The 16,029-nt window shown below is 43.4% G+C and overlaps 1 protein-coding gene across 2 annotated transcripts in view; it reads right to left on the bottom strand.

Moving 5' to 3' along the window:
• The window catches only part of NECAB2 (N-terminal EF-hand calcium binding protein 2), a 304,632-nt gene that overhangs the window by 98,362 nt on the left and 190,241 nt on the right, over positions 1-16,029 (bottom strand). For both annotated transcript variants that reach the window (XM_073659318.1, XM_073659319.1), the window contains 2 exons: positions 13,673-13,698; positions 12,422-12,519 (listed from right to left, as the gene is read on the bottom strand). In XM_073659318.1, the coding sequence (XP_073515419.1) occupies positions 12,422-12,519; positions 13,673-13,698 (124 nt within the window). The remainder of the gene's footprint in view (positions 1-12,421; positions 12,520-13,672; positions 13,699-16,029) is intronic.

Raw genomic sequence — 16,029 nt, 5'->3', positions numbered from 1 at the left:
CTGCAAATAAATTACAGAACACAGACGCTGCAGATCCGGGAACAAATGTATAGATGCAATCTGTGGGGGCTGCCACTGATAAAGGGAATATGTAGCGCTGATATCCTGGGTGACACGGATGGTGACTATGCAATCCGATTTTGCAAACATACAACGATCAGGGAGATGTACAACTGCAAATTTGTGCATTGTTCAGGTGGACGCTGATAAAGGATGAAATATATCTGATGTGACCCAGTATGTAGAATCTGCTGCAAGACTCTGGTGAGCAGCTTTTCATAAAAATCCTTTTATATAGAAGTTTTTGTTACTGGTCTTTTTGCAGACTTCATGTACCATAATATGCTGGAAGGTAAATTATTATATAACCCCCTTCAAAACCGAGATACCACCAAATAATGACATGGGTCAAACCGCTGTTAAAGAGATCGTTCAGTGTCAAAAGCTATCACATAGGATAGGTGGTGACTTGCTGATTGATTTTTCTCCACTCATGGTTATTGGTTGGGTGAAGCCATTTATTGTCAAACTATTGTGTTTTCTCTTTTCTCTTAATGACAACCAAAAACATCCAAATGACCCTGATCAAAAGTTCACATACCCCGGTTCTTAATAACATGTATTGCCCCCTGTAACCTCAATGACAGCTTGATGTCTTTTGTGGTAGTTGTGGATGAGGTTCTTTATTTTCTCAGATGGTAAAGCTGCCCATTCTTCTTGGCAAAAAGCCTCCAGTTCCTGTAAATTCCTGGGCTGTCTAGCATGAACTGCGCGCTTGAGATCTCCCCAGAGTGGCCCTATGATATTGAGGTCAGGAGACTGAGATGGCCACTCCAGAACCTTCACTTTGTTCTGCTGTAGCCAATGACAGGTCGGCTTGGCCTTGTGTTTTGGATCGTTGTCATGTTGGAACGTCCAAGTACGTCCCATGCGCAGCTTCCGGGCTGATGACTGCAAGTTTGCCTCCAGTATTTGCTGACAACGTGCTGCATTCATCTTTCCTTTAACTTTTACCAAGCTTCCTGTGCCTTTATAGCTCACACATGCCCAAGGCGTCGGGAGTCACTGTGACTTCCGCTCCAGTGACCTCTGGCCTCCAGGGCCCTGTGACGTGCAGTGGCGGGCAGGGGAGGTGGGGAATATTTAAATTAAGCATATAGGCGGGCATATCTTGGCATCCCCCGGATGCCAAGCCTAGGAAAAAGGATTTTATAAAAAGCAATTTCACAGCCACAAGACCGCTAATATGGGACATACAGGTAAGTATAGATTCACATGTCTATAACCTGTATGCCCATATTAGCGGTCTGATAGGTCCCAAGGGGGTGACAGATTCCCTTTAAAAAAATCCAGAAAATCACATTGTATGATTTTTACATAATTAATTTGCATTTTATTGCATGAAGTATTTGATACAATAGAAAAACAGAACTTAATATTTGGCACAGAAACCTTTGTTTGCAATTGCAGAGGTCAGATGTTTCCTGTAGATCTTGACCAAATTTGCACAAACTGCAGCAGGGATTTTGGCCCACTCCTCCATACAGATCTTCTCCACATCTTTCAGGTTTCGGGGCTGTCACTGGGTAACTGAGTTTCAGCTCCCTCCAAAGATTTTCCATTGGTTCAGGTCTGGAGACTGGCTAGCCCACTCCAGGACCTTGAAATGGATCTTACGGAGCCATTCTTTAGTTGTCCTGGCTGTGTGTTTCGGGTCATTGTCATGCTGGAAGATTCAGCTACAATCCATCTACAATGCTCGTACTGAGGGAAGGAGGTTGTTGGCCAAAATCTTGCGATACATGACCCCATCCATCTTTGCTTCAATACGGTGCAGTATTCCTGTCCCCTTTGCAGAAAAGTTCCCCCAAAATATGATTCCCCCACCATGCTTCACGATTGGGACAGTGTTCTTGGGGTTATACTCATTCTTCTTCTTCCTCCAAACATGGCAAGTGGAGATGATATCAAAAAGTTCTATTTTGGTCTCATCTGGCCATATGACCTGCTCTAATGCCTCCTCGGGATCATCCAGATGGTCATTGGTGAACTTCAAATGGGCCTGAACATGTGCTGGTGTGAGCAGGGGGGACCTTGCCTGCCCTGCAGGATTTAAATCCATGATGGCGTAGTGTGTTACTAACAGTATTGTTTGAGACTGTGGTCCCAGTTCTCTTCAGGTCATTGACCAGATCCTCCTGTGTAGTTCTGGGCTGATTCCTGACCTTTCTCAGATTCATCTTTACGCCACAACGTGAGATCTTGCATGGAGCCCCAGACCAATGAAGCTTGACAGTCATCCGGTGTTTCTTCCATTTTCTAATAATTGCACCAACAGTTGTTGCCTTCTCACCAAGCTGCTTGCCTATTGTCCTGTAGCCCATCTCAGCCTTGTGCAGATCTACAATTTTCTCCTTAGACAGCTCTTTGGTCTTGGCCATGGTGGAGAGGTTGGAGTGTGATTGATTGTGTGGACAGATGTCTTTTATAAAGGTAAGGAGTTCAAACAGGTGCAATTAATACAGGTAATGAGTGCAGAGTAGGAGGGCTTCTTAAAGGAAAACTAACATGTCTGTGAGAGAAAGATTTCTTGCTGGTTGGTAGGTGATCAAATACTTATTTCATGCAATAAAATGCAATTTAATTATGTAAAAATCATGCATTGTGATTTTCTGGATTTTTTTTTTTAAGATTCTGTCTCTCACAGGTTAACTGTACCTGTGATAAAAATAACAGACCTCTCCATTCTTTGTAGGTGGAAAAACTTGTAAAATCAATGTATCAAATACTTATTTTCCCCAATGCATATAGTATAGGACTGTGGTATTTTGCGTTGTTGGAGAGGTATTTAGTGCTGCACTGTGGCATATGTATTATGCATCTGGGGATATACTATTTTCTGCTTCACTGTGGTATCTGGCACCGTTGGAGAGGTATTATTTAGTGCTGCATTACAGTATTTGGCACTGCTAGGGAGGTATTTAGTGCTGCACTGTGGTATCTGGCACTGCTGGAGAGGTATTTAGTGCTGCACTGTGGTATCTGGCACTGCTAGGGAGGTATTTAGTGCTGCACTGTGGTATCTGGCACTGCTAGGGAGGTATTTAGTGCTGCACTGTGGTATCTGGCACTGCTAAGGAGGTATTTAGTGCTGCACTGTGGTATCTGGCACTGCTAGGGAGGTATTTAGTGCTGCACTGTGGTATCTGGCACTGCTAGGGAGGTATTTAGTGCTGCACTGTGGTATCTGGCACTGCTAAGGAGGTATTTAGTGCTGCACTGTGGTATCTGGCACTGCTGGAGAGGTATTTAGTGCTGCACTGTGGTATCTGGCACTGCTAGGGAGGTATTTATTGCTGCACTGTGGTATCTGGCACTGCTAGGGAGGTATTTAGTGCTGCACTGTGGTATCTGGCACTGCTAGAGAGGTATTTAGTGCTGCACTGTGGTATCTGGCACTGCTAGGGAGGTATTTAGTGCTGCACTGTGGTATCTGGCACTGCTAGGGAGGTATTTAGTGCTGCACTGTGGTATCTGGCACTGCTAAGGAGGTATTTAGTGCTGCACTGTGGTATCTGGCACTGCTAGGGAGGTATTTAGTGCTGCACTGTGGTATCTGGCACTGCTAGGGAGGTATTTAGTGCTGCACTGTGGTATCTGGCACTGCTGGAGAGGTATTTAGTGCTGCACTGTGGTATCTGGCACTGCTGGAGAGGTATTTAGTGCTGCACTGTGGTATCTGGCACTGCTAGGGAGGTATTTAGTGCTGCACTGTGGTATCTGGCACTGCTGGGGAGGTATTTAGTGCTGCACTGTGGTATCTGGCACTGCTGGAGAGGTATCTAGTGCTGCACTGTGGTATCTGGCACTGCTAGGGAGGTATTTAGTGCTGCACTGTGGTATCTAGCACTGCTAGGGAGGTATTTAGTGCTGCACTGTGGTATCTGGCACCGCTAGGGAGGTATTTAGTGCTGCACTGTGGTATCTGGCACTGCTAGGGAGGTATTTAGTGCTGCACTGTGGTATCTGGCACTGCTGGAGAGGTATCTAGTGCTGCACTGGGGTATCTGGCACTGCTGGAGAGGTATTTAGTGCTGCACTGTGGTATCTGCCACTGCTGGAGAGGTATCTAGTGCTGCACTGTGGTATCTGGCACTGCTGGAGAGGTATCTAGTGCTGCACTGTGGTATTAGGTGATTGTGGGGAGGTATTTAGTGCTGCACTGTGATATCTGGCACTACTGGAGAGGTATTTAGTGCTGCACTGTGGTATCTGGCACTGCTGGAGAGGTATCTAGTGCTGCACTGTGGTATCTGGCACTGCTGGAGAGGTATCTAGTGTTGCACTGTGGTATCTGGCACTGCTGGAGAGGTATCTAGTGCTGCACTGTGGTATCTGGCACTGCTGGAGAGGTATCTAGTGCTGCACTGTGGTATCTAGCACTGCTGGAGAGGTATCTAGTGCTGCACTGTGGTATCTGGCACTGCTGGAGAGGTATCTAGTGCTGCACTGTGGTATCTGGCACTGCTGGAGAGGTATCTAGTGCTGCACTGTGGTATCTGGCACTGCTGGAGAGGTATCTAGTGCTGCACTGTGGTATCTGGCACTGCTGGAGAGGTATCTAGTGCTGCACTGTGGTATCTGGCACTGCTGGAGAGGTATCTAGTGCTGCACTGTGGTATCTGGCACTGCTGGAGAGGTATCTAGTGCTGCACTGTGGTATCTGGCACTGCTGGAGAGGTATCTAGTGCTGCACTGTGGTATCTGGCACTGCTGGAGAGGTATCTAGTGCTGCACTGTGGTATCTGGCACTGCTGGAGAGGTATCTAGTGCTGCACTGTGGTATCTGGCACTGCTGGAGAGGTATCTAGTGCTGCACTGTGGTATTAGGTGATTGTGGGGAGGTATTTAGTGCTGCACTGTGATATCTGGCACTACTGGAGAGGTATTTAGTGCTGCACTGTGGTATCTGGCACTGCTGGAGAGGTATCTAGTGCTGCACTGTGGTATCTGGCACTGCTGGAGAGGTATCTAGTGTTGCACTGTGGTATCTGGCACTGCTGGAGAGGTATCTAGTGCTGCACTGTGGTATCTGGCACTGCTGGAGAGGTATCTAGTGCTGCACTGTGGTATCTAGCACTGCTGGAGAGGTATCTAGTGCTGCACTGTGGTATCTGGCACTGCTGGAGAGGTATCTAGTGCTGCACTGTGGTATCTGGCACTGCTGGAGAGGTATCTAGTGCTGCACTGTGGTATCTGGCACTGCTGGAGAGGTATCTAGTGCTGCACTGTGGTATCTGGCACTGCTGGAGAGGTATCTAGTGTTGCACTGTGGTATCTGGCACTGCTGGAGAGGTATCTAGTGCTGCACTGTGGTATCTGGCACTGCTGGAGAGGTATCTAGTGCTGCACTGTGGTATCTAGCACTGCTGGAGAGGTATCTAGTGCTGCACTGTGGTATCTGGCACTGCTGGAGAGGTATCTAGTGCTGCACTGTGGTATCTGGCACTGCTGGAGAGGTATCTAGTGCTGCACTGTGGTATCTGGCACTGCTGGAGAGGTATCTAGTGCTGCACTGTGGTATCTGGCACTGCTGGAGAGGTATCTAGTGCTGCACTGTGGTATCTGGCACTGCTGGAGAGGTATCTAGTGCTGCACTGTGGTATCAGGTGATTGTGGGTAGGTATTTTGTACTCTTTTCAGAATTCCCATAAAACAATGCTGAGAGCTGCTCATGCTCGGCCTCCTCTCCGCTGACAGCAGTTTTAGCAGGATTTGGGGGATTGGTGTTGGTTCTACTGTTGCGACCCACATCTATATCCTGTGGCTACGCACACATTTTTAAGGCATAAATACCACTTTTATAATAGACAAGTCAGAACAGCTGACAGATCCTCGGATTGTTACACATTCGGCCTGTGACCGTGCTGTATTCGGACCTGGCGTCTGAGCACTATATGATCGCTGTATGGCAGTACATTATTGGTGAGATCGGTGCTTGCTAAGTGGTGGCAGGACTAGAGAGGTGAGTGTATCCTGTCCCTGACTGTATGATCAGATGTTTCGGTTTGCCACTGTTACTTTCCTTGATCTTGTGCAGTGTGAATTGTGCACGGCTATTTTTGTGACACAGCTTGTGGGATTAGTGATGTTAGTATGTCGCGGGTGAGGTTTATATCAGGGCTGCTTTTTAATCCCATACCAACCCTGCTGAAAAGTCAGAAGTTCATATATAGAGGCCCTCGGCCTTTCGAGTCATTGCTCAGATTTTTGCAACATATTGAGATATCACCATATGTGACACACAGAAGATGTTAACGGGCACACAATGGGGCAGATTAATCAACAGTCATTGTTGTCCAAAGCAACCAATCACAGCACAGCTTTCATTTCATCAGTGCTGATTAATAAATGAAAGCTGACCTCTGATTGGTTGCTATGGGCAACAAAGAGTTTTCCATTACAGAGCTTTCATAAATGAGGCTTAACCATGTCACGGTCTCTAAACCACACAATTTGTATTTTTTAGCTGAGGCTATAGAATCAGACTGCAGTAAGATGTCTGCCATTACGTACCTGTATGACCATTCCCTGACAATCCCAAACTGCTGAACCGGCCTGGGAGGAACACTAACTGGAAATGAATGTTCAAATAAAAAAAAAAAGTGATTTTCTGCATGATCCTGAAGCAGTTGGGCTTGTAGAAAACCTGCAGAGAACATAGACATTGTTTCCTGCTGACAAGCTCCATTTTTGGCTGCTGAAATCCTGCCCCCTTTTATTCCCCTTTATACTCGGACCAATGTTAATCAATATGGCTGTTCAGATGATTGGTTCTTTTTATTAAACGGATCAAATGTCTGCGTGAAAAATAAAAAAATATTGTAGCATGCACTATTGTCTTCTGAGTATCCGGCGTGACTCGTCTATGAAAAAAAAATCAGATCCCATACAGATCACCTATATAGCATCCGATTTTTAAGGATATATTGCTATTGTTAACATGGGAAACTATATTCGGTCTTGTACATTTTATTCACTGCTGACGTATAAGAACAGATGGCATGCGGAATACATATGGATGACAATACATGTGAATCATGATTCTCCATGTCATTAAATGTGAGAAATTTGTAAAAAAAAAAAATGGTTTTGTGTCACCATTTTCTGAGATCTGTAACTTTTTTCCCCATTAAATGAGCTGGTTGAGGGCTTGTTTTTTTTGTGTGACGAGCTGACCGTTTTATTGAAATAATCTTTGGCCATGTACGATGTTTTAATCTGTTTTTTATTGCATTTTGCAGGGAGCAGTAGTGACTGAAAAAAACACATTACTAGTGTTTTAATTTATTTTCTCGTTACTGATCGGGTTAATTAATTTTATATTTTGATAGACTGGATTCGGCAATATTTTTTTTTATTTCTTTATTTTCAAAGGGGAAAATTGGGGGCGATATGAACTTTTATATATTTTTTTAAATATGCAGCAGGGACGAGGGTGTCACTAGTTAGCAGGCTGCACCTAGTATCCAGGCTCTATTAGTCTATTAGCCAGAGTGGAGAAGGCTAACAGGGGTGTAAATGGGCACCCGCAATGCTTGGCTCTGCCCATGGTAATGCTTAGGGAAGGGGAAAGCAATTTTGTGTCACACGTCCCTTTATAATATCAGTTGTATGTCAATGGGATCACATGGCAGACCCAAGCGTTCAGCTAAAGACCTGGAATGCCTACTTGAAGAAGGGGTTGTCACAATGAGAGGCCCTGTGGTATCACAGAGCTGCAATCCCCAATTTATTTTACACACTTCTAGTGCGCCATTATGTCACAAAGCTATATAGACATTGTCATCACTACAGTGGTGGACACAGACAGAAGAGGGTCCTATGCAAGAAAAGTACATGGGGCTCTCTATGTCTGAGATAAAGCTGCGGTGGAGGTGGAAGTGGACCCCCTTACCTCTCAGGCTCCTGAGCGGCTAAACAGGATGCACCAATGACAGGTCCGCCCCTGCATCACTGTCCCCATTGGGGCTCACAATCTGAATTCCCTATCACAAGGGCGGACATATCGTTGGTGCAACCTGTGCGGCTACACAGAGGCCCGAGAAGTAAGGGGGTCTATTTCTACCTCCAAAGCAGGTATTATGAGATATTGGGCAATAAAGGCCCCATTTACTGTTCTTGCACAGGGGGGCCTCTCTTGACTAGGTCCACCAGTGTCCTATCAGGATATCTTTGGAGGGTGGGAGGAAACCAGAGAACCTACAGGAAACCCATACAAACACAGAGAATATACAGACTCCATTGGGACGTTGGTGGAATTTGAACCTGGGACCACAGAGAAGCAAAGCTACAATGGTAACCACATATACAGGGTCATCACGACTACACGACGAATATTAATAATCATAGAGAGGAAATATTCTCAGAGGTCAGACAGGTTTTCAGCCGGTAACGTCAAGGGATCACATCATAGCTTAGATCATGCTATACAGTCATGGCCAAAAGTATTGAGAATGAGACAAATAGTAATTTTTCCAAAGTTTACTGCTTCATTTTTTGTAATGGCAATTTGTATATACTCCTGAATGTCAAAGAGTGATCAGCTTAACAGCAATTACTGTACTTGCAAAGTCAATATTTGCCCAGAAAATGAACTTTAACCCCCAAAACACACTTCAACATCATTGCAGTCCTGCCTTAAAAGGAGCAGCTAACATCGTTTTAGTGATTGATCCATTAACACAGGTGTGGGTGTTGATGAGGACAGGGCTGGCAATCAATCAGTCATGATTAAGTAAGAATGACATCACTGGACACTTTAAAAGGAGGCTGGTTCTTGGTATCATTGTTTCTCTTCAGTTAACCATGGTTATCTCTAAAGAAACACGTGCAGCCATCATTTCACTGCACAAAAATGGCCTAACAGGGAAGAGTATCGCAGCTACAAAGATTGCACCTCAGTCAACAATCTATCGCATCATCAAGAACTTCAAGGAGAGAGCTTCCATTGTTGTCAAAAAGGCTCCAGGGCGCCCAAGAAAGACCAGCAAGCGCCAGGACCGTATCTTAAAACTGTTTCAGCTGCGGGATCGGACTACCAGCAGTGCCGAGCTTGCTCAGGAATGGCAGCAGGCTGGTGTGAGTGCTTCTGCACGCACTGTGAGGCGGAGACTCTTTGAGCAAGGGCTGGTTTCAAGGAGGGCAGCAAAGAAGCCACTTCTCTCCAGAAAAAACATCAGGGACCGACTGATATTCTGCAAAAGGTATAGGGAGTGGACTGCTGAGGACTGGGGCAAAGTCATTTTCTCTGATGAATCCCCTTTTCGATTGTTTGGGACATCTGGAAAACAGCTTATTCGGAGAAGAAGTGGTGAGCGCTACCACCAGTCTTGTCTCATGCCAACTGTAAAGCATCCTGAAACCATTCATGTGTGGGGTTGCTTCTCAGCCAAGGGAATCGGCTCACTCACAGTCTTGCCTAAAAACACAGCCATGAATAAAGAATGGTACCAGAATGTCCTCCAAGAGCAACTTCTCCTAACCGTCCAAGAGCAGTTTGGCGCCCAACAATGCCTTTTCCAGCATGATGGAGCACCTTGCCATAAAGCAAAGGTGATAACTAAATGGCTCATGGAACAAAACATAGAGATTTTGGGTCCATGGCCTGGAAACTCCCCAGATCTTAATCCCATTGAGAACTTGTGGTCAATCATCAAGAGACGGGTGGACAAACAAAAACCAACAAATTCTGGCAAAATGCAAGCATTGATTATGCAAGAATGGACTGCTATCAGTCAGGATTTGGTCCAAAAGTTGATTGAGAGCATGCCAGGGAGAATTACAGAGGTCTTGAAGAAGAAGGGGCAACACTGCAAATATTGACTTGCTGCATTAACTCATTCTAACTGTCAATATAACCTATTGGTACTCATAATATGATTGCAATTATATTTCTGTATGTGATATAAACATCAGACAAACACTAATAAAAACCAGAGGCCAGCAGATCATGTGAAAATATAATTTTGGTGTCATTCTCAAAACTTTTGGCCATGACTGTACATCTTGTATGTCAAGGTTCCTAATGGAAAGCGAAAGTTCCTCAACAGCACTAAATAGTGTATCCTCTTATAAAGCTGTGGGCTGAATGAAGCACATCTTCATTTCCATGTGTACACAATGAACCTCATATTTCTCCCTCTTCTGTATTTATGAATAATAAGGTTTATACGACACAGCTGGATACTTTTTGTAAAAATAAAGATCTCCGAGAAAATGGATGATAATAATAAAATGAAATAATATCTTATGATCAGTATTTCAACAAAGAATAAGAGAATTTATAGACACAGTAGGTGCACGGCTAATGCAGGAAAATCACAGATTGGTACAAGATACTGTCATCCTGCACATTGTGCTGGAAATATAAGATGTCACTCTGCCCTCCTTGATGTAATAAACCTATGTGCATAACAATGCACATCAATGGGAACGTCCGGTGATATTTCTGTTAATATATCACATTTTAATGTCAGAACCTGACAGTTATCCAGACATGAGCAATATACTCATTGTAATATACTGTTCTCTTCACAAACAGGTTCAGCGGTAGTTAAAAGGATATTCCAGTAATCTTCTCACAAGATAAATGATAACTGCTAGATCGGTAGGAGTCTAATCTCCAAGACCCCACCGATTGTCAGGATGGGGAACTTGTGTTAATGAAGTGGCAGACAGACTGACAATGATCAGTAGTCAGACTCCCACTGATCTAGTGGGTAAGCCATAACTTGTAATAACGGGAATATCCCTTTAAAGATTATATAATAAGGATAATATACTTTCAAAGATTAAATTATTAAAAGTATTAGAGGTCACTATGGTGTGATGTGCTCTGTATAAATCTACTGTGATCTGGTGCTTTTATAGGGTCACTGATCTCCTCGGTGGCAGCTAATCTCATGATAATTGACAGTAGGTGGGATATTATCCCATATATACAATTTTCTGTCACTATTGTATTATTACCCTTAAAAACATGCTATTAGTTTCTAGCAAAAATGTGCCTTCTCTTGAAATAATGTCCCCAAACACTTTCACCAATTTAAGGTGGTGTTCACATTAGTCAAACTGTAAAATATTCTATTTGGCTACTTCTGAGCTAAATCTGTTTTTGGGTAAAATTTCTGTTCCCTAAAAAGGGCAAAAGTGTAACACTGTTAAAGATGTTGCAAAATGTTTGCATAACTTTTTTTTTTTTTAACACACCAGTTTTGGCCAGATCTGCCAACTTTTAAAAAAGTGGAAGGAGCTTAGTGTGAAGGTGGCAAACTCCACAACAGATGCATAAATTAATGAAGTTCATCAGCACAGAATGACGGTTCAAACAAAGTACAGGCGCTTGGTGCACCCCTGGTGTGGCCAAACACTTAAGAAAATCTACTTTATCTCCACACTCCCTCTTCTTTGATTAAAAATACCACAATGATCTTTTGGTGCATTTTTGAAGCTACAAATTTCTGTTGCAACAAAAACACAGTGTCTCACAATCCAACACAGTGGATGGGATTTCTAGAAATCCCATGCCCACTGTGCTTCTAACGCCGCATAAACTCACTGGCGCCGCGGGTGCAAAAGCTGCAACATGTTAACTTCTGTCTCCGCAACAGAAATTTTCACAACAGAATGCATTGGATGTGGAAAATCCGTATCGTTCACAGAACCCATGCGGATTAACTGCGTGATTAGAACGCAGCGTTTTGGACACAGTGAAAATACGCTGCGTCCAAAATGCTGCTCTTTCCTGATCGTGGGCACATAGCCCAACAGCTCTGGCTTTAAAGAGCCAGAGAAGGGCGGAGATAGATAAAAAAACAGGTAGGTGGGAAGGTGCATGTAAATGTCTGGCCATGCCAAGGGTGCACCCAGCGCCTGTACTTGGCTTGCACAGTCATTCTGTGCTGACTGACATCCTTTAATACAGAAATTAAATTCATTCCTTGTCTGGAGTATATTTTATATGATGGAGAACAGCAGTAGAAAGATGCACTAAATCCATTAAGAATTTGGCATATCATACTCCAGTGCACCCTACATCAAGACCGGAGTACAAAGTTGATGGGCTGCAGCCTTCACCACCATCTTGGTCGGAAATGATTGATTAACAGCTGCAGCCCTCCAGAGGCTGTAGCACTCGCATGACAATGTCACATGAGCGCAAGAAGACAGGGCTGACATTGCTGGAAGGCACTGCTCCAGGACACGTGTTATTTTATTTTATTTGGGGTACTACAGCATTTATGAAGCGGTTGTCCAGTAGTGGACACTCCTTTGAGTACCATAAAAGTCAGGACAGACATCTGGGCTTATTTTTGGACAGAATATAAATGACCTAAAGACGGCAAAATTTGGGGCTCACCTTCTTGGTGTAATCCATTGCCTTCAATATAGACAAATTGAGTGTTTCCAGCGAAGAAAGGACATCTTCATAATCTCCCATATGATTTGCAAAATAATCTGTAAAAATAGAATAACCGGTCAGAAATTGGCAGTGCACCAGTACAGTACTATAACTGAAGAGGATCTGTCTCCATCCGTGGTTTGATGTTCTGTGTGGCTATTAAACGTTTCTGTAATTCAGTATTACATTATTTTATCCATTAAATGTCTAACTAACGTACAGCAGAACTATGGCCACTCCACTGCTTTGGATAGACAAGACAAGAAAGGAATGAACATCTAAGCTACAGTGTCGGCTATCATTAGCATAGAAGAAAAGTCTTCAAATTTAAGTTCACCTTCCTGTACGAGTTTAAAGGGGTTGTCTGACTACTGAAAATAAAATACAAAAGCAAGAGATGGGTTAAAAATAAACCTTCCCTGGCTTCAGCAAGGGGCAGTCCGATGGTCTCCATTGGGATAGGAAATAATGTTGTCTCCTTATTTGGTCAATTGATCGTGGAAACCCACGATTGTCTGCAGCAGTCAGATGAATGGACCGCATGCCATCAGGGTCACAGATCTCGTTACAACCACCTGATAACTGGTGTAGATCACTTTATCAAGGTGCTTCTTTCTTTACTCCATTAAGTGATCATCATGACTGTTAGTGCTTTATGGCTCCCATCACGGCTTATAGTAGTGGTCATCCAAAGCCAAAAAATAAAGAAGGGGCTTAAAAGGGTTGTCTTAAACATTTATCACCTGACCTTAGAATAGTGGATAAAAGTGCAATTGCTGGGGGTTTGATAGGTAGCATCCCCCAGGATGACAAATATAAGGGTCTCAATCTTTTTTGTGAATGGAGCTGTGGTGTTCATGTGTGACCACTGCACCATTTCTATCTATTTCATGTACACTAACACTTTTACAGACCCAAAAGATAAATGGAGTGGTGGTCAAGCATTCGTACTATGGTCCATTCATATATTCATGTGACTTTGGGATTCCCGTTGACCTCATTGCTGGAGGTCCCCAGCAATCATACATTTTCTCCTATACTGTGGATAGGTGATGAATGTTGTTTATGGGACAACCCCTCTAACAGGTTTTTTTTTACAATTTGCCAAAAAGAAGGCGACTCCTGGCTTTATATTTTGGGGGTATATTAGATTTTTTGGGGAAAATGCTCTATACTGGTCTTAGAATAGATCATAAAGGGGGGTCTTACCACAAAGTTCTCTAGTATCCACATTACTGCAGCATAAGAAAAAGAACGAAGGAAGGAAAAGAACAGAGTTAGTAAGAGGAAAGCATCTGACTGTTCATGCAATAATATTAGCTGTCAGTACTAGATATACCATATAAAAGGCTATTCCAATCTCAGATATTTAAGACTTGTACACTGCAGATCATCTATTTATTTCAAAAGGAGCCGACCTACAGTACACGGGAGCAGCAGTGACTGCACAGAGCTGTGCTGCTCCGTTACATCTGGCCTCTGCGGAAGCTGGGAACAGCTGATCGGAGGGGGCGCCAGGAATCGAAACCCCAATGATCAGATATTGCTGACCTAACCTAAGGATACGGCATCAGTATTAAAGTAGTAGAGCAAACTAAATTTTACAGTTCTATATTTTTCCTGAGAAAAATATACAGGGTGGACCATTTATATGGATACACCTAAATAAAATGGGAATGGTTGGTGATATCATCTTCCTGTTTGTGGCACATTAGTATATGGGAGGGGGGAAACTTTTCCAGATGGGTGGTGACCATGGTGGCCATTTTGGATCCAACTTTATTTTTTTCAATGGGAAGAGGGTCATGTGACACATCAAACTTATTGAGAATTTCATAAGAAAAACAATGGTGTGCTTGGTTTTAATGTAACTTTATTCTTTCATGAGTTATTTACAAGTTTATGACCACTTATAAAATGTGTTCAAAGTGCAGCCCATTGTGTTGGATTGTCAATGCAACCCTCTTCTCCCACTCTTGACACACTGATAGCAACACCGCAGAAGAAATGCCAGCACAGGCTTCCAGTATCCAGGATAGATAAAGAAATGCTAGATTGGCATGGTTTGAAGTGCTGTGACCGCCACCAATCACAATAATGGGGGTCCCGTGAGAGCAGAGTGGTGGTACATATGATGACTAACACAACAATCTGATAGACCCATAAAAGTGAATGCAGTAGTGGTCATGCATGGGACTTCCTGGGATCCTTTGCTGGACCCAGAAGTCAGATTACCACTGGTCATACATTTATCACCTATCCTGTAGCTAGCTGGTAAATGTTCTTGGTAGGATAACCCCTTTAATATCCAAATATGAACTTAGAATTCTTTATTAGCAGAATACAGTGTACTGTGGGAGGTGAGATGACAATGACGTGGACATCAACAACACTTCGCATACAGTATAGACAACCATACTGTGCAAGCAGCAGAAGTAAAAAAGCATGTGGATGTGAATGGGAAAACAACTCAACTTTTCAAATTCTATAAAGTAGCTACATACAATCAGAACACTATAATACTCGACATTTTAAGAAGTGAAATGGTGATGAGACTAGAGATACGTTTTACAACAAAAGCCTCACAAACAGCTCAATGTAACAATTCTGCCAGGAAAGGCTGGAGAGTGACTGGTCAGACTGGCGCCTTGACAGCGACGGGGAAAATAAACCTCAGTCTGTAGATTGTGAGTATCTTACAGAAACAATTACAATGAGTGCAAAGTAGGAATTGAAAAAAATAATTGGATTTCTATCTCGTTAATTATAGTAGAACCGAAGAGGTCCTACCTGTGTCCATTCACCTGTCCCCTGGCAAATCTAATTACTCTACATCAGCCGAAAAGAGAAGCAAAGCTAAGGAAGCAATGAAGAAAGTGTGTGTCTCCTCTGAAAACACCTTTAAAACACTGCCGTGCCAATACTGACTTCTGGGACCAGGAGGAATGGGTTAACTCGCTCAACCTGCACTAAGCTTCCTATCCCAGAAGGTACGCCTTGTCTGTCTACACTGCCTGAGAATTAAATTAAAATCTATGATGCGAAGGGATATTAATTACTTCCCAAATGAGAATAACTGGAGAGAGAGAGAGAGAGAGAGAGAGAGAGAGAGAGAGAGGAACACCTGAAACGCAAGACTGGATGATCTACAACGTGACAGCCAAGAATTGCTATTGTCATATAGTCGCTGTATAGTCTATGTTACCAGAACTGCTGGGAGTAGTAGTCTATGGGAACTGAAAACACCATCTCTTATAAGTGAATGGAATCAGCTGCAGTTCCCCACACAGTCATATGGCTGGTAGTGCCACTGTGCAGGGAGAAATTCCTTTATGCCATAACTTCATAAGATGGGAAACCCCTTTAAAAATCTCCATGGCCATAAATCATTAACAGTAGCCTTCCAGATAATCGGAAAAATAACAATTTGCACCGACTAGTGAATTTGTACTTCTATGTTTGGTCTTGTTACAGGGGTACTCCGCTATGGACCGTTTCCAATTATTGGAAGACTTCCTTTGACAAAAGCATCCTCTTGCTGGAAACCAGCAATCAACTAGTCAGTC

Source organism: Phyllobates terribilis, unplaced genomic scaffold (assembly GCF_046119375.1).
Source record: "Phyllobates terribilis strain yellow unplaced genomic scaffold, ASM4611937v1 Scaffold_13__5_contigs__length_258822181, whole genome shotgun sequence".
Taxonomy (NCBI): domain Eukaryota; kingdom Metazoa; phylum Chordata; class Amphibia; order Anura; family Dendrobatidae; genus Phyllobates; species Phyllobates terribilis.
This window is presented reverse-complemented; position numbering and strand designations above follow the sequence as displayed.